This window comes from Falco cherrug, chromosome Z, assembly GCF_023634085.1.
Source record: "Falco cherrug isolate bFalChe1 chromosome Z, bFalChe1.pri, whole genome shotgun sequence".
In the NCBI taxonomy this organism is placed as follows: domain Eukaryota; kingdom Metazoa; phylum Chordata; class Aves; order Falconiformes; family Falconidae; genus Falco; species Falco cherrug.
Window position 1 is genome coordinate 665,218 of NC_073720.1, and position 18,296 is coordinate 683,513.

Genomic DNA, 18,296 nt, shown 5'->3' on the forward strand with positions numbered 1-18,296 from the left:
TGCTGTGATTTGGTGTGTTGTGGGGTTTTTTTAACGTTGATTACAAAACTTGAGGGGTTTTTAAAACATTTTGACCTGGAACAAACACGCTGGCAGGTTAAAAACCAGCAAGTCGAGGGGAATTCACAGGAGCCAGCTGCTCCAACAGGCACGGCTCAGGGAAGCTGCTCGCCTCACCACGGGGTGAAGTCTGCCCTGCACCTTGCCGTGGATGTCACGACCTGGCCCTCCAAAAAGCCAGGAGAGAGCAGCAATTCTTGTCCCGGGAGGCTTCCAGCTCTGCCAGCCGTTGGAGGGGAACGGGAAAGCCAGAGTTGGGAGATGGAAGCAGCTCTGCTCCGGGGACACTGCTCCAGCCACCGCAGCTTCTGTGCTGTCTGCCCCGACTTGTGAGGAGGAGCGGGATGACGGTGTGTGAAGAAAAAGTGCAGCTGTTTACGCCCTTTGGGGCTCATGCTGGTGTGTTTTTGAGGCCCACACTTGACTCAAACATAAACCAATAAACTGAGGTGGGTGAAGAAGAGTCTCATACAGGTGGTGTGGCCAGGGGCTTCCACCTGGACAATGGGAGGACCCAGAACATCGAATCCTCATGGAGTTCCTCGGCTGAGCGCAGCCACTTCTGTGTCCCCTAGACGCGTGTTGCTGCATGCACTGGGGACCTGGCTGCGGCTGCTCATCAGACAAGGATGCTTTGGCAAATCTGCCAGGCACTGGGCTGGATCACCCGGTGTGCTGGGTCAGCGGGTGATGCCCAGTGCACTGCTCATTGCTTCGGCACAGCCCGGTGTGCACCAAGGCCAGTGGCTTCAGTGTCAGCACAGGTGGCACCGACAGAGCCAAAGGTGTCCCTTCACCTGGGGCGGGCTCTGCAGTTACAGCATTTGCAGGAGAAGCTGAACAGTGTGCCATGCCGGTACAGCATTGCAGCTCAGCTGAAACCCTGCCACATGCTTGGTTCATCCTTCAGCTTTTTGTCACCTTAATGAAATGGTCCCATTTCCTTCTTCCAGATGTACCCACTGCTAAGTGCCTGGACCAGGGAATGATCCCGCAAGTGAGATGGAAATGACCTAGCATGGGCTTCATTAGTCTCAGTATCATCGCTTTTATCTTTTTGCTCTTAAGGTGTCTTTACCCTCCCAGTGGTCAGCGACCCTCCTGGCCTTCCCTGAGGCCAGCAGCCATCCTGGCGGCACTGGCTGCCGTGGTCCTCACCGCTGCCTTCTCCCAGTGTGGGCCCCCCTGCCAGGGCTGTTTGCTACCCATGGCTGGAGCCCAGAGCTCTGCATGGGGAGGGGGCTCAGGAACACACACCAACCCCAGCTTGTCCCTTCATGCCCTTGCCGCAGAGCCTGGGCACCAGGATCTGCTCTGGGCCAAAGCCCAGCCAGTGGTAGCTGTGGGAGGAGTGTGGGACAGGGCACTTGGGGAGATGCTCAGCCCCATGCCTGGTGGGTGCGTGAGCTGCCATGAGCATGGGGCTGGGGGGCCTGCGTTCCCCTGCCCCCCCCCCCCCGCTTCTTTTGGGGGGGGTCCCCACTGCACCCCAGCCAGAGGGTAGAGGTGGAAAGGAGGCGTGAACAGCAGCATTCTGGGCTTTTTGACACAAAATGCTGAAGAGGCAGGTCTGCTTTTATTTGCACCGGTAGCCACTCAGCAAAGTTAAATGAAGCAGCGTAAATTTAATTAACGGCAGAATCTGGCTTAGTGTCAAGAGAGGGATATGAAGAGAATGAGCGTGAAAACAAATTCTTCTGTGATTTTATTAACCCCAAGGTTAAAAATCTGTGCGAAGGTTAGATTCAAGATAGTAAAACCCACAGTGCCTTTTCACCGGCGACGGCGCTGCAGTCCCCCAGCTGCCCTGTGGGCAGCCTGAGGTGCTCCCCGGGGATGGGACTTGGCGGTTCCTGGGGGGCTGCAGAGTGCCCCCACAGCCACCCGCCTATGCCATCCCCAGAGCTGCATGGGGGCAGCTGACCCTGCCCCTGGCTTGGGGGTGGGCAGCGCGGGGGCAACAGCATCTGGCATGACACTGCTGATGCTGCCGAAAGGGTGAGGGAGGAAAGGGCTGTTCTTAGGGGATTTGGGTTTTAAGAGCAGAACATAGGAAAGTGCTTTTGTTTGTCATTTAGTTTTGCATTTGATCTACTTCCGATGAGATTACTTGGGGAGAAAAAACAAAAAGACTTGCCTGTAACTGGGGTACAATGAACTGGCAGCATTCTCCTTGCCATGAGCCCTCCGCTGGAGGAGCCCTCTGCCTCCTCCAGCAGCGCTGCTCGAGGGAATGAAAGTGTGAGAATTTACTTAATCTTACAGTAATCACGTCGCATCATGAAATTCCCTGATATAAATAAATGTAAAGTGGTTTCTTTACCAGCCATCTTCACTGCTGTAATGCGAGTTACAACCAACTGGACCAATTTTTGGAATTTTCTGGGGTAAAGCCATTGGGAAAGGAGAAGGATGGAGCAGCTGAGGCTGATGGCCGCTGTCCTTGCAGGCCCCGCCCTCAGTGGGTTTGCCCTGGGTCATGGCCCGAGCCCCTTGGGGAGCGATGTCAGTGGCCTGCTGCAGGCTGGGGGGGTTCTGCAGGGGAGCTGCCCTCTCTGAACAGGGCCCAGGGCGTCCTGCCCAGGCCAGCACAGGATTGTGCTCGCAACTTGCCAAGCTCCGCTTACAAATGCAGTTGCACCTGCTTATCCCTCTGGTGAGACCCGAACCCGGCACCCCCCTTCCCAAAGCAGTGCTGGGACTGAAACACCTGGGGAGAACAGTGGGCATGCATGGGTCCTGCACCCAGGCACCGGCACAGCAAAGATGGGCCCTGCTCCTGTCGCCTCCCCTCTGGAACACTGCTGGTGCTTCCACCCCCTGCCCGGCAGGGCCAAGACCCTTTCAGGGGGAGGAGGGTGCTCAGCAGGCAGCAGCACTCAACCCTTTTTCTTCTTTTGCTGTGCAGAGCAAAGCCGTGTCATCGCCTTCTGTGCAGGAGCTATAGCGTTACCAGATGCGAGCGCAGTGCTCTGTTTCAGCCAGTCTGCATAAGTATAGGATTTTTCTTTATGGAAGACCTTAAATACATGGCAGAGCCCTGAGTCCCTGCCCCACAAGGATCTCTGAGCAGCAGCAGCCAAGTCGATGGTGTGTGCATCCTACCGTGCATGTAAGCAGGAGTAAAGGTTAATGCACTGGAAAGTCTGTGTGAGAGGAGGCCTGGGAGAGGCAGTTTGCACGAGGCTCTGCTTGAGCAATCATCTGTGGGATAATGAAGCAGCTTCTCTCCCTGCTCTGGTTTGTCCCTGTTCCATGACACCCCGTTCCTGGCCTAGCTGTGCATGTCGGGCTCCTAGAGGAACCTGCCAGATCTTTTCTCCAAGCACTTTTTGCTGACGCTCACCAGATCCTACATGCAGCATAGTGTTTTCAGGATGTGGTCCCACTGGAGCCTGCCTGTGCTGGGCCCTGCTGCACCCTGACGTGGCGGTGCCTACATGGGCCCCAGCAGCTCCACTCCTCCCAGCATGCGGGGTCAGGCTGCACTGAGCAGCCAGACACTGGGAAGGCACCTGGAAAAAAACAGGAACTGTTCATCGCACAACGAAGCAAGAGCATTGTTTTCCTCCTTTATTGAACTTTGGCAAATAATATGTGTGTGTGGGTTTTACATCAATAGCTATAAATAAAAATTTGAAAGCAATGTAATACTCGTCATTAAGATAAAGGACATCTATTGGCACAAATCATTGAGTAAAAACCCTTTAATGATAAAATAACATTCACTCTTTAGCTACTTCATTTGTCTGAAAAACTCAGCTTACACTCAGTTCAACATATCACCTTCCACAAAGTTAAAAAATGACATAAAATGACATAATAAAATATACCTTAAATTTCATAATACAAGTACCTTGGCAAATTTTAGCAAGCTGGACCACCTACTGTTGGCCACAGTAGTGAACATTGCCATTGTCTCACATACCCCTCCTTGCCTTTGGACTGAAAAATGCAGGTGAACTCAGCGTGTAGGTATTACAACAACTGCGTGCAGTCTGAGTAGTGTTGGGATCTGCCAGCATGAGTTGAGTCTGACGAAAGAAGTATTGAGTCTGCTTATTGCGGAAGAACATATAAAGCTTTCTGGAAGATTAAACGCTATTACAATCATTGACTGTCTTACAAAAAGAAAAACACAAAGCCTATTCAAAATTCTTGTATCTGTCACTGTCTTTGGCAGATAAATAAGAAAAAAAAACCCCAAACAACCCAGACTATATTACAAAGCTTTCATTCTCATAATCTACCGTATAAGGCCAAATAAAAATATGTTTCTTTGCACTAATGAAAGCACATTTCTAATATATCCTTAATGACAGACAATATAAACACTCTACCGACGTTACTTGAGATGCCTCATTAGAAGACTGCGACTCTCGTACTCTTATCCCCAAGTGGCACTCTTCTGTGCAGAGTGAGGTGTATTTGGTAGTTGGTTTGGCTTTATGTCCAGTGCGACCAGCAGGTCAGAGTGACACCCCACGTCCGAAGCCAGACCCGGGCAGACAAGGCAATCAATTTGCCAGCCCACTAGCAGTGCCATAAAGCTGCGGGTCTTGAGAATGAGACTGGTTTGTGCCATGGTGGGGGTGGTAAACTGAGGGAGGTGTAAAGCCTTTTAATACATCTGGACCCAGAGCCAAGGGCAGTGGGAGATGGGGCCTGCACGGTGCTGGCTCTGGTGGGCGTGCAGCAGCGGGGGAGCAGCTGGCTGGCACAGGCAGGAGTAATGCCGGGGGCCCAGCTGTGCCATCCTGCAGCAGCCTCCCCGTTGCGACAGGCGACGTGGTGGGCGAGCACCGCTGACCCCCAGCCCCAGCGCCCGCCCCAGCACAACAGGCCAGCTGGTCGGCCCGGGCGGGAGCTACAGGCCAGGCAAGAGATGCTGCCGGCACTCCCAGCACTGCTGCCGCGGCTGGTCCCCTGTGCCATGCCCAAGGGGCTACCATAAAGCCAAAGTAACTCCTGGTCCTGGGAAAAAACGCACAGTTAGCTCCGATTTGAGCGAGACGTGTATTTCCACGTGACTGGCTTACCGACCGAATCGGCTGGGAAAAAGCTGCCGCCTGGCCAAACTTTTCCTCAAATACCAATTTAACTGGAATTCAGTCTGAGTCTGCATTTAAAGCACGGGTGGGTCAGAACTGATCTGGCTCTCAGTTCTTGTCAGTACTTCACTCCGTGAGGCGAAACTGTGCGTGTTTTCACAGCTCACATGTATACACAACTGCGCCACAACCGCTAACAGATAACAGGCTCCATGCATAAATAAATACCATCAAACGGAAAGGCCTATTTTCAAATGCAAAAAAAAGAAGTTGCCATTAAGAGCCACAATGCATCACACTGCTAAGATTTTGCCTCATGCACAAAAATGGTAGCGTTGATTGGCAGTTGCTAATTATAACACTACACCGTCACACAGAACAATTAGCTGTTCAGACCAAGTAGCACAAATGTAGAAAATAATCTTTTTTTTTCTTTTTTTTTTTTTTTCAACAGAGCAAATTAACACAGATTGTTTCTTCAGCAAAATATGAAACTGTAAACTTTGGGCTCATTCTGCAACTTTTCCCCAATCCATAACAAACAAAAAAAACCCAACGGGAAGAAAGACTGACGTACATTTTTAAGCGCACCTTTTCCATCTATTACAAAAGCACAGCCTAAAACGTATAAAGCTTTTTCTCTTTTAAATCACAGTTACCAAAAAGAAACAGTGAATAATTTATTACATAGGCTATAATAACATTACTCTAAACAACTATTCTCTATGAGGTATATCTGAGAAAATTCGGTAAGGGATTGCACGGTCTGCGTTGCCAACATGCCCAGTTTTATATTAAAGCTTTGGAACCATGAAGAAATAGAGATGGAGGAGAGGGCGAGGAAGAGGAGAAGGAGGAGGAGGACAAGGAGGAAGAGGAGAAGGAGGAGAAGGAGAAGGAGAAAGAAGGAGAAGAAGGAGATGGAGGAGAAGGAGAAGGAGAAGGAGAAGGAGAAGGAGAAGGAGAAGGAGAAAGAGAGGGGGCAGGAGAGGAGCCTTTGGTATTATTAGGAGTTTTGTTCTTTGCAGGGCTGCATTGCAAAGCACCACAGTACAAAAAGCCCACCAGGTACGATTCGGCGGCCCAGTTGAAGCTGAGGTATTCACAGGAAGAATAAAAAAAAAGCACAGAGAGGTCTAGACTGGCAAAATCGTTGCTTTGGTTCAAGCAAGGCACTCGTCCCGTGGTAATGTCACACTTTGCAAGTGAAGCATGAGTCTGGTAAGGAACGCGGTTGCTGCAGAGGACGCTGCCAGCTCTGGGATTTTCTGTGTCCAGCCTGCCACCCGCCTGTGCTGGGCAGGGGTGGCGAGGGGCATGGCAGGGAGGTTTTGCCCAGCACAAGGACAGATCATCTCCTCCACACCCAGAAGGCATCCTGAGAATTATTATAGCTTTTTATTGAAGGACTATATAAATATATAGATATAAAAAGCACACTTGTCAAGTCCCTATCTTTTCCAATACAGACTTAAACCCAAAAAGAAATACAAAAGAAAAGGCGACACTTAAAGTGGATCTTTTGTGTTGGGCTGTTGGTCATCGGTTGTGTGAATCCAAAGGCATCGCTCAGGCAGGTTTCTTAGGGAAAGGCTCTGGCCCCCGTAGCAGGCAGCCCCTGGGATGTGGTTCCGCCGGGCTCTGCACTGATGTGGGGTCTCACCAACACAGGACATGCTGCGCTGGGTGAGTGTCACCTGCCTTAATTGCCATTAAATCAAGGCCCAGAGATTTATAAACTAGCTTTTAAGCTCAGCCAAAAATGCATACCTACAATCTGAATGAGGCTTTTTCCTTCTTAAATTTACAGCCCAGCCCATGCTCACCTTCCCGCTGTTCCAACTGCGGGACAAGTGCTGCCCCAGTGGGGTTTGGGGGTCCAAATGAGCAGTTGACCTGGTGTCCAAAGGAAAGTGGCGGTGGCTGGGAGCACTGGGGAGAGCCGGCAGTGCCCGCCGGTGGGTCCGGCTCATCGGAGTGGTTGGTTCGGTTCTATCAACGGTGTGAACCAGGCTAGAAGAAACGAACGCTGAAGGGCACTGCTAATTCCCCAGGGACAACTAGCCAATTTTTAAGTAATCACTTAAGAATATGATACTAATGGAGCTTAATGTAGCTTTGTTTCACTACCAGCTTGAGAAAAACAATCAATTGATTTTCATACGAAAACTGTAAACAACAACAACAACAAAGCATAAGCAGGAGAGAGCATCCTCTGTGTCTGCCGTGCCCACTGGGCTTGCCAGGAATGGGAACAGGCCCACTGGGAACGGTAACAGGCCTGCCATGCATGGGAACGGGCCCACCAGGAACAGGAATGGGCCCACCAGGAACGTCGCGGGCCAGGCAGAGCTGGGCTTCACCCCAGCAGAGGGCTGGCTACTTCGTGCCTGGGTGCCCAAACGAAGCATCCCTCTCCCCTCAGCCTAGCCGTCAGCAGGGGGCTTGGCTAGTGCGGCCACCCACAGACCAGCCCCTTAGCTTCTGTTCAAGTGTAGTGCTGCTTGAAAATAGTTTCTCGCACTGACTCCTACTGCTGACGCCGGCGCACCCCAGCACAAACAGGTGAGCGGGACCCGGGCAGGCGGCCGCTTGCAGGTCCCTGTCCCCAGGGAACTGGCTGCTGGGCAAAGCCTGGATTCACCTCCAGGTTGACACAACTGCTCCATCCACTGGACTTTGGTGTGGGGAAGGACATGAAATGGCTTCATGTCCCCAGACATGTTTGGCTGGCAGGAAGGCATAAGGGAAACACAGAAAATATTGTCACCAGAACTGGCAGCTTCCACGAGAAGCATTTCTTTGGGTGTCTGGGCTGCAGCTGTATGTTACTGTGTGTAGGAGAGAACAGTTGAAACTATAAAAGAGCACAAGCAAAATGCAGACCGCACAGAGAAAGAAATCTTTGGTATCTTTGGTATCATCAACACGATTAAAATTACAAATGGAAAAAGTCAGTGAGGTAGCCTCTTTGGTTCTCACTAGAAATAGAAAGGTTTTTTTCTTTTTTTCTTTTTTTCTTTTTTTCTTTTTTTTTTTCTTTTTTCTTTATTTTTACACACACACAAGTTCATTCTTGGAAGCAGCTAGTTTAAGGGTTTCTCTCTTTTTGCTTGGCATGTAATATTTTTCCCCCAGCTTAAGTTTTACGAAGCCCAAAGTTCAGGCAAGGTATCCCAGTGTCTTCCCGCCCCCCCCCCCCCCCCCCTTCTTTCTGAATGCACAGTTTTAGGTTGAATATTCATTGCTTGTCCTCAAAATTTGCTCTGTTGTTCTTACAGAAGATCAGCTGTAGTGCTTTAAAGATAATTCTAAATAAAAAATAAAAACTGTACAAGGGCATCCTCAGATGATGATGAATAAGTTAAATAAATAAGTTATATTATGAAGGCTTTATGTGCCATAATAAAGGTATGTTGCACTTTCTAATCAGATGGGAAGAAATTAACTTAAATAATTTAAACTTTGACATTTAAAAAAATAAAAGAAGAAATTTAAACTAGACTCCTGTTCTATGTAACTAATTATTTTTCTCCTGTCTGTGACAGAACCTGGCTGCTCTATGAAGCAATACTAACTTTTAAGTGTATTTACTAACATACGCTTCACATCTCTGATGCACTACAACAGTAAAATGGATAAATAAGAAGTATTAACCACAAATTAATTCAGAAATGATTGAATTAAATAGTTACAAAATAGCTAACATCAGAGCCTGATCCCGCAGTCTGCATTCAGGCAAAACTCCCATTGAACTTTAAAGCTAAAATTAAACTCTGTGGGATTTAGACTGAACAGAGATTTCAGGACCTACTGTAAGACTAAATTAAATAAATTACATTATTGATAGATAATATATTGCGTTAAAACCCGCAAGTGTCTGGAAAAAAATAAAACCATTTTAAGCTTTGCCTTTTAAAAAAATTTAAACAATAAAAATTCCCCTTAATAAATAGAAAGGAGGCCAAGTATAAAGTTTCCCCATGTCTTAAAAATACTCAGGTATTGTGACAAGCAAGAAAAAGATTGGGTTTTGTCCAAAGCTAGCACACTCTTTGCAATACCGTGTCATTACTGTGTCTTGCTTTGGAAGAGGAGATCCCTATTCCCTTATGTGGGTTTGAGCATGGTTTGCTGGTTTAGTCCTTCTCAGGTCTTTGGATTCAGCTTTAGGGAAAAGAGATCCAGAATAAAGCTATTCAACCGAAGTCATCAAGCACATTCTTTGTTCCTTCATGGATGATTAAGCAATATCCAAGGTGTCTTGAAAGTTGAATTCATCTTGGACGTGCCCATGATAGTAACTCCAAGTACACGGTACAGAGGATGCTGGGATACTACCTGTACATACTAATCTTTCATATCAGAATAAATAAAAGGAACAAATTACACAGCTCTATAGATTCATAAATATAAGGTATATAAACATAACATATCTATTTGAGTTTTGGTTTTCTTTTAGCATGGGCAGAATATAGCATATATTCTGCTCATACGTGTACATACAAATGTATCTACCCACAGTATATGCTACTGACACTCCCCTTCTGAGATAGCTGCTACATAAAAGCTTACAAGAGTTGACAGTGGAATGGAAGACGTAACAGAGGGCCACAAAAGATGCAGGGATAAAAAATGCAGCAGTATTTTCAGACGTTTGGATGCAAATGGTTTTTGAGCAATACGGAGGGAACATGGGCACTGACATAGCGACAATGCCCAGCACAGAAGAGCCTCGTGTGTTCTGCCACGCAGATGCTGCCGCGCGGGCAGCAGGGTCAGCTCAGCACCTCTCAGTGGGACAATGGCACCTGTGGGGCGGGAGGTTGCGGGTCACCATTTGGAAGGTTGAGGCAAAAACTTAAGCCATAATATTGCATAACAAAAACTGCCACAATTTGGAGAAAATTAATTATTTCATTGAAGAAACCTTTTTTAATAATTCAGGAACTGATCTAGACTTACTTCGTTATGGCTATTGGGATGAACTCTGAACAGAAATAAAAAGCCCAGGCCTTTCTTTGCTCACAGGTGTCATGGGAAGCCCAGGGCGGGAGCCTCTCTGCCCCCAAGGACGGTGGCACACAGGGGGGAAGCTGCCAGTGCGTGGATGTCCCTTACATGAGATGTCCCACACACCACCCCCGCAGTGACACCAACAGCCAAGCGTACGCCTCAGAGGATGCCTGGGGCTCGTTTCTCATCTGAGGTGACACACTTCTCTGCCTGCCACTGTGGGAAGGGAAGGGGAGGTAAGGAACGACAGCTGGGCTTCCCAGCGTGGCACATCACCTCCTGCGGCAGTTACAGGGGTGCTCCGGGATGGAGCATGAGGAAAGCGATCGAAACCCGGCATCACCTGGCAGCGCTGCAGACTGTGGGGGGACGCTTCCAGACAAGGCATCGCCCCCGAGGGCCGCGCCACATCAGGGCGCACACAGAGAGGCTGGGTTGAGGGGACCTTTTCGGATGGGGATGTAGATGAAAGTTCATGTGACTGCACCACCCCAGCCCGGCACGGCCCTGCAGCGTGCTGCTCCGAGCGCCGAGCTCAAACACCTGGAGGCTCTGGCAGGCATCAGCCCAGACCTGAACCATTTTTTGGCAGCTTTATTCTGTGCCTGACTATGAGGCTTCTTTGGATTGTTTCCGAACCATGCACGATCTGTCTGGAAATCTATGTTGAGGGATGCTTTGATTCCCAGAGCTGGTACGTGCCGCCAGTTTAGCTGTGAGGATCCTGCATTTACTTTTCAGAAACCTCTTCTGTCCTGAGCAGACAAAGCTTTGTGATTTTCTTCCTTTTTTTAAGTGTAAGCACTTGGAAAATTACTGCAGCAGTTTCACAAAGTAGTTAAACAGAAGCCCTCATTTAAAGGTAGAGATGGAGCAAAATGGTACTGCTGTGCTCTGGCTCGGAAGATAAGTTTGGACCTAGGTCTGCATGTCATGATCTGGATCATCACGACTTGGACCAACAAACTTATTGTCTCTGATCTGTCAGAACAAACTACTGAACTGCCACGGGAGCTGCTGAAACCTCCGTTGCGGTTCAGATCGGGATCTGATCTCAGGGGCCAGGCTGTGGCAGTGCTTAGAGCTTACAATGGCAAAAATCAGTACAGAGACAAATTTGCAAGTTTTATCCCTGGGTAGGAGAAAGAAGGGTGTGGGTTACTCAACCGATTTCAGACTCAGAAGGATGGCTGTTCAAAGCTCTAGACACACAGGAGACCAACTCTACCCAACAAAACAAGTCATACCCAATCGACAAGTTTTTCCTATGTGGCTCTGGAGAGAGGAGACGTACCAGCGTAGAGCCCCAACATCATGCACTTGGAGTCCATGCAGCTCTTGGAGAGATCCCGCATGGGGCAGAAACAGGAAAAACATAAATGAACCCACCCTTTCGGATGCACAAAGAAACAGAAGTGATTACCTGTACAGAGATCAGTGGTGCTATATGCATTATTTGTGCAAGAGGACATAATGAACTGAAACACAAGTAGTGAGAATCCTCATCTTTGGTATTGTAGCTGTTGAGGTTTTGGTTGCTCTGTTCCTTGTTCTTTTGAAAAAAACTGCATAGGCACAAATTAAAGACAATCTTCAACTTTAAGATGACTGGAGTTGTCAAATGAAGCAGCAATTGTACTGGCTTTGCTTTGTTCCTGTTCTTGTCAACCCTTTCTTTGAGATCTGCTTCCTAAAATGTCCAATATGTCTGTCAAAACACAGTGTGTTACTCATTTGCTTCCTGACGTGCTTCCTTGGTTTTTTTAATTTTACTTTATTTTTAAATGGAACAGTTTGTTGCAGAAGAAGTAGGTGCAGAAAACTTTTCTTTGGTTTCGATTAAGTAGTACATAAAAAAAGTCTCAAGTGTCTCTAAAGAACCACGACCATGCTTGGCTTGCTGCCGTGGGCTCAGCCAGCGCCCCAGGAAGGGCCATTCACCTGGAAGCGCGCACATGGAGCTGCTGTGGCCATTTGGGCAGCGTGGGCCGGGGCTGTGAGGCTTGACTGGGGCCACCCCAGCAGTGCGGCTGTGGCCAGGGCTCTGCCGCACCAGCTGCCAGCACTGCCTGCCTGCTCAGCCGCACGGCAGCTGCCGGAGGTGGAGAGAGGGCTTGGAGTTTGTGAGGCTTCTCCATCGTCAAACAACCACCCTCACCAGCGATGATGAAGGGAAAATGGCAAGTTATAAATATCTTTGGCTTGCAGTAATCCTGTCTCTTTGGTGTGCTGTGTTCCTGCCAGCTTAGGTAACTGGTGGATAAAAGGAACTTAGGGATGCAATAGATATTGAAGTCATATGCGGCACATCTAAAACGGTCAGTGGCATCTGAAGGGCTCGTTTCTCTTCTTTTCCTGCTTGAAAGTACCGTAAAATAACAAAACAAAAAAGAATGAAAATACCTTGAACGCTAAACACATTTCAGTAAGGATGTTGTTGAGGAGAAACTAGATCCCTGGCAACTAAAACTGATGTATTAATGACCTAAAAAAATCTAGATCTTTCAAAACGTTGTGTTTGCTCCATGTACTGTAGCAATGAAATTGACCTCCTGAGTGTGCATCTGTATTAGGTACAAACACAGAACTTGTGACAAACTGCAAACTGTGCTTGAGGTTCATGTGGTTACAGAGGCGTTCCCTACTGACCAGGAAGTTAGACTGTATCTTGAAACGATTGCTGTACTGAGTCCAGGATCGTACCTATCTCTGTAGCTACTGGCTTTGTGCTTGACACTTTGAGCTCAAGTGAACTGAATTTTTCTGATCCAAGATCAAGCTATACTCACTGATTAAATTAAACAAACTTAAAAAAACCCGAAAACAAAACCAAGAAAAACTTAAATTTGATATTTTTTTTTTTTCCTTTTCTCCTAAAACACTTAACAAAACCATGCCTGAGTTTTACAAACAGGTTCTCGGATTCTTTAGGGTCTACGTGTCAGACTTTGTGCTCCGTTCTTGCGTGGCTGCGCCACGGTGGCGAGCTTTGGTGCAGGGCGGTGTGGCCAGCACCAGCGCCCTGCCGGCAAACGCTGGGCATGGGCAGGCTGCCCAGCGAGAGGCACCTCTGCTGGCCGGGGCGCTTTGGGGCTCAGGAGAAACTTGCCTCATGAATGACTCCCCTACGTTTCAGACCTGCTTTGCCTGTCCTGAGCATAGTATTGTATAGAAAGAGGTTAATTTTTAATTTGCGCCTGCTAAGACTGACTAAAAGCCATAAGAAGTGTCCTCTGTTACAGCTGGGCTGGGGTTCGTTTCCAGGAGGATTGTGCTTTAAGTCACCAGTGAAGGGCCCTGCTGTGAAGCTGCTCTCTCTGCCATGCCATGCCGTGCCATGCCATGCCGTGCCGTGCCGGCCACTCCCCATCATGCTTTGGTGCAGGTGCTGGGGGCTGAGGAGGAGCCCCCAGAGCTCAGGTCATCCTGCCACTTCTCCAGGCTGCGCCGCCGGGCGTTCATGAAGAAGTTGCTGACGGTGGTGAGCTCCAGGCCCAGCTGCTGGGAGATGGTGATCTGCATTTCTTTGGAGGGGCGCTTGTTCTCCTTGAAGATGGCGAAAAGTGTTCTGCGCTGGAGGTCTGTGAAAACCAGGCGAGATTTCTTCTGGGAGTTGTTGCGCTCTTTGTTCGGCTCTTGCTCTTTGCGTTTGCAGGCTGGGGAAGGGTGGGCAGAGACAGAGAGAAAGCAAGCATCAGGAGGTGAGTGGCTGCCTGCAGACGCCAGGCGTGGGGACTGGCCGGGGGGTGGGGGTGGAGCTGGCACCCCCCTGTAAGACCTGCCAGCCGTCGGCGCACAACTGCGGTTGAGCCAGCATGTGGGACCAGGGGCTCATGGCAGAATCCAGGGGGGCTACAGCACTGTTTGCGCTGGCATCCCAAAGACCTGCATTTTCAGAAATTATTTTGGGTGGGCACCTGGTTGTTAGGCATTTGGGCACCAAACCCCCAGGCAATCGGAGCACTCCCCCCGGCCATCCCCAGACAGAGTCCTCGAATTCACTTGCTGTTTCGGAGCAGTGCACAACTGAGGTTTTCCACACTTTTTATAAAGCCACCATCTAAGCATTGCTCTTGTGTTACAGCAGCATCAGAATTGACAATTTAGCTTATCTGATGTCAGCCTAGGAAAGAAAATGCAAAGCCCATTTTTCCACCCCCCTCAACAGCTAAGACAAAGATTAAATCTTTTCAGAACTTCTCATGTGCAGTAGTATATAACAACAGCAGATCACTATTTTTTAACAAAACTGCGCAGGCCACTATTCCACCACGTAAACTGCACCCCCTGGGTAACATACAGGACAGAGGAAATACACTGGGAACTGCTGTTCATGCATTTAGAATAAATCTATCCATATTTTGGGACAAATAGCCTTTTCTTTCATCTGCCATTCCAAACATGTACTTAAAACAATTACCATGGGCACAATGGTGAAGGCAGGAACTCCCCAAACCTGCTTTATTAGTACAGGGGAAAGGACAGCTGAGCAAACAGAAAGTGTCCCCCCCCAAGCTCCCTGCACGATTTGCAACTCAAACCCGCCCTCCATCTGGGGCTGCAGGGTGTGTGTTGGGCATCAGCTGAAATCCGCAGCACACCAGGCTGCATGCCTCCCTGCCAGCCGCTCCTCTCCCAGAAGATGTCTGCAGAATGGATGGGTACTGGTGATACACCTGTGGGAATGCAGAGGGATGGGTGAGACCCTGTGGCAGGGGAGGACTCCCAGCTTTGCTCTGTCTGACCAAGGACAGGCTGCTCCGCTCCCCACATTCATAATCTCCACCCTGAAAAGGAGGCCTGGTTCTGCCTCCCCAACAGCCCAGTCTAACATTTGTACAGGAGTTTTATTACTTTAAACACCCCAAAGCAAATGCCAGTCAAAGCTCCCATGGCAGCAACCTCGTGCAACCACCACTGGGGAAAAATCACGTTCAACAGCACAAACTGCTGCTGTCCAGCTGAACCTTCTGTTTGCCTGTTTTCCCCAGAGAGAGACCTCTGTGGCCAGTTTTTAACCATTTACCCATTTATGGGTGTTTTTTACCCACTGCTGCAACAGCTGCTCTCTGAAAAACCTGCCAAAACATCAGACATCTGTGGTGAGACAAACTCCTAACTTCTGCTGCAAGACCGTTTGCTTACAGCCTCGCGTAGGAACAACCAGAGCCTCTGGCGTGTCTCAGATCCTGCCACTCTCGGAAAGCCTGCCCTTCCACTTGGCTTCTTACAGATTGCAGTGGTGAAAAGCTACAGACAAAAAAAAAGGAAGACATGAAATTGCAAATTTCTGAGATGGAACAGTAGCAGTGCCTGCTGTTGAGGCAACGTCCCTCCTCAGCAATTAGCTCTCCACATACCCCTTGATCGTGTGGCCATGTAGGCACCCCCTGCCTTTGTTCCAAAGCCATCCACCAGCTGCTACCCAACGGTTCAAGGCCAGCCAAGGCTTCTCCCCGCTGCTGGCCAGGCACCTCACACCCCCTGTGCAGCCGCGCTGTGGGTTGCTCCATCCTCTTCATCGCTGCTTCACAGCCCAGTCTTGAACTGCAACGACTGTGTTCTCTATAAGCAAACTCAGAAGCATTGCTGAAACCAAGCACAGCAGTACACGGCGTGATACGCTCCCCCCACACGATGCTTTCAACAAGTTGTTCCAGAAAGGTGGCAAAGCTTCCTGACGGAAATCATCTCTGAACATGCAGCTTTGAAGAAACACACTGGCTGATTTTTTTCCTCCCCATGTTTGCCAGCAGCCTGTCTCTGTGCAGATGACAATGCTCAGGCTTCCATAGCAGTGGGTCGGGCTCCGGCTCCCCTTGGTCCTTCTTCCCAGGGGTTTTCACCACCCCAGGGCACCATTCCCTTCTCCCTCCACCCTATGCAGAGACTGCCGGGGCTCAGCCATGGCAGCAGCCTGTTGCACACCGGGGGATGCTGCTCCAGACACAGCAGAGTAAGGCTGTGCAAGTGGGTCCAGGCGCAAAGCCAGCTGGGCTGCCTAGAAACCTGGGCACTATATATTTGAGTTCATCTACATTTGGGTTTACAGCACACATTTTGATGTCCTCCTTCCAGGAGGACAAAATAAAATACCCGGGATCGCACATCTCCTTTAAAACAGGCAAATGCCTTTCATCTGAAACTAAATCTCCCCTTCCTCTTCAGATCATCCTTGCTGCCTCAAAGCCTGACGCCCTGCTTCCCGGGGCTGGAGGCTGGGCACAGGCAGCCTCCCCACTCCCCAGCTTGCTCCAGCCCACAGAGCTGAGGGGCTGACTGGGGAGGGTGGCTGAGCCAGCAGCGCTCTGCAGGGGCCAGCGCCACCCCTTCCTTGCAGTGGCTCTGGAGGCCAAGGGCGAAGCCAGCCAGAAGTGCCCGTCAGCATTCAGGTCAGGCAGGGCAGCAGTGCTGGACCATCACTGTGCCACGTGATGCTAATGGATCCTAAAAAAAATCAGTATTAATAGCTGATCTGTATTTATTAGCACAGAGAGAACATCAAGTGCTGAAACCAATACCGCTGCCGAAGCATACTCAGATTTAAAAATAGCCTGATAAGGCTGTCTACACAGGGCAGTAAGATAAAAAAAATCCATATGTTGACATGGTTAGGTAATGTGCTGGGGCAAAATAAGTAGAGTGAATTGATAAGTGGGCGGGTTTTTAAGCAGCCCTATTAAATAATTCTGCAGGTCTAGAATGTGAAATGAGACCTTGGCCCAAAGAGTAAAACTCAGACTGTGAAATGTCTGTAATTAACCAGAAGCTGGGCCTGTACCCATCTACCTGCGCCAGAGCACAGCACACGGAGCCTGGCTCAGCTGGGTGCATCAAAGACTACGCTGATCCGCTTGGTTTTGTGCACGGGATGGTATTTCACAGGATTTCTGCAGGAAACTGGAATATTTTGTTGCAGTGCCTGATCTCAACCCCTCTCTTGTATCTGTTCTCCGCTGCCAGCTTCCAGTGGCTGCAGCAGAGGCGGGCCAAAATGTAAGGGGAGGATGCACCAGAGTCGGGTCCAAACCCCGATTTCAGGGTTACGGGCAAGTGCCCCAGGAGCAGTTCCCAGCCCAGCTCTCCTGGAGGCAGCAGCAGGAATGCTGCCATGTGGGCAGGGTGGAGGCATCAGGGTGAGCTGTAACTGCATCCTGATGGCCGGACTCGGGTCTCCAGAGGTGATTAGCCCAAAGGCATCGCACGGGAAGACTCTGGGTTCTCTGACCGCAGCTCTAATACACTCCACAGATAATGTTTTACTGCCTGTCTGAGATGAAAAGTCGGATTTTAAACTGCATTTGTGCGTTTGTCACTTTACTTCGCCTTCTGTCTGGTATCCCCAGCACTGGGGATGTGATGAGCACCTGCATCTTTGCTGCAGTTTCTAATAGGTTCCGGGACACTGGGAAGAGTCTAGTGTTTCCTAACATCACTAATTTATGTCCAGAGGTACTCTGCATTTTACAGTTATTGGTATCTTATAATAAATAATGCAAAGGTATGTGCTTTTCAATGCATTCAGTAAATACTTTTCTTGAACTGTTAAGTTTGCTCTTGAAAAGGCACCATAAAGGCAAATGTTCCTTGACATGCATTTATCAGAAGAGAAAAGTGAGCACTCTAATAAAATAAAGTTCTTTTCCAGGAAGCCTGCATACAGAAAGAGAAACACTCTAATAGTAGAGGGAAGGGAAGCAGCCATCTTAGTTCTAAGAACAATTTGATTTATCAATGACAGTTAATACTGAACATATTCTATGGAAGAAAATGGACAACTGGCAAGAACTGAAAGCCATAAATGAGGGGGGGCGGGTGGAAATCATCACTTTTCTTCTACATGGGACTAAAGACACTTTACATAGAATGAATACAGAAAGAGCTCAGAAACAGATTTGGTGGTGCCTCACTTAATGCTGACTGAAGTGGAACCCCACCGACTGACAAGGCATTAAGAGCGGTGCAGAGAGCCAACACTGCACCGTGGGGCTGCGTTCCTCAAGGAGGGACAGTCTGCCTTCAGTGAGCATAATTTTGTCCTGCAGCTAAAACTGAGGGAATGTTTAAAAAACGTTGCTTGAAAACAGAATTAGGTATTGCTTAGAAATAAAAAAATAAAATAGAGAAAAGCACCTAGAATTAAGTGTTGAGAGGTGGGAGGTGAGTCAG

The 18,296-nt window shown here is 48.9% G+C and overlaps 1 protein-coding gene across 1 annotated transcript in view; it reads right to left on the reverse strand.

The window, feature by feature from the left end:
- Positions 1-3,618: 3,618 nt before the first annotated feature.
- Positions 3,619-18,296, reverse strand: part of ONECUT2 (one cut homeobox 2) — a 28,426-nt gene continuing 13,748 nt past the window's right edge. Inside the window, exon 2 of the mRNA XM_027803612.2 lies at positions 3,619-13,783. Within this exon, the coding sequence (XP_027659413.2) occupies positions 13,497-13,783 (287 nt within the window). The 3' untranslated portion in view covers positions 3,619-13,496. The remainder of the gene's footprint in view (positions 13,784-18,296) is intronic.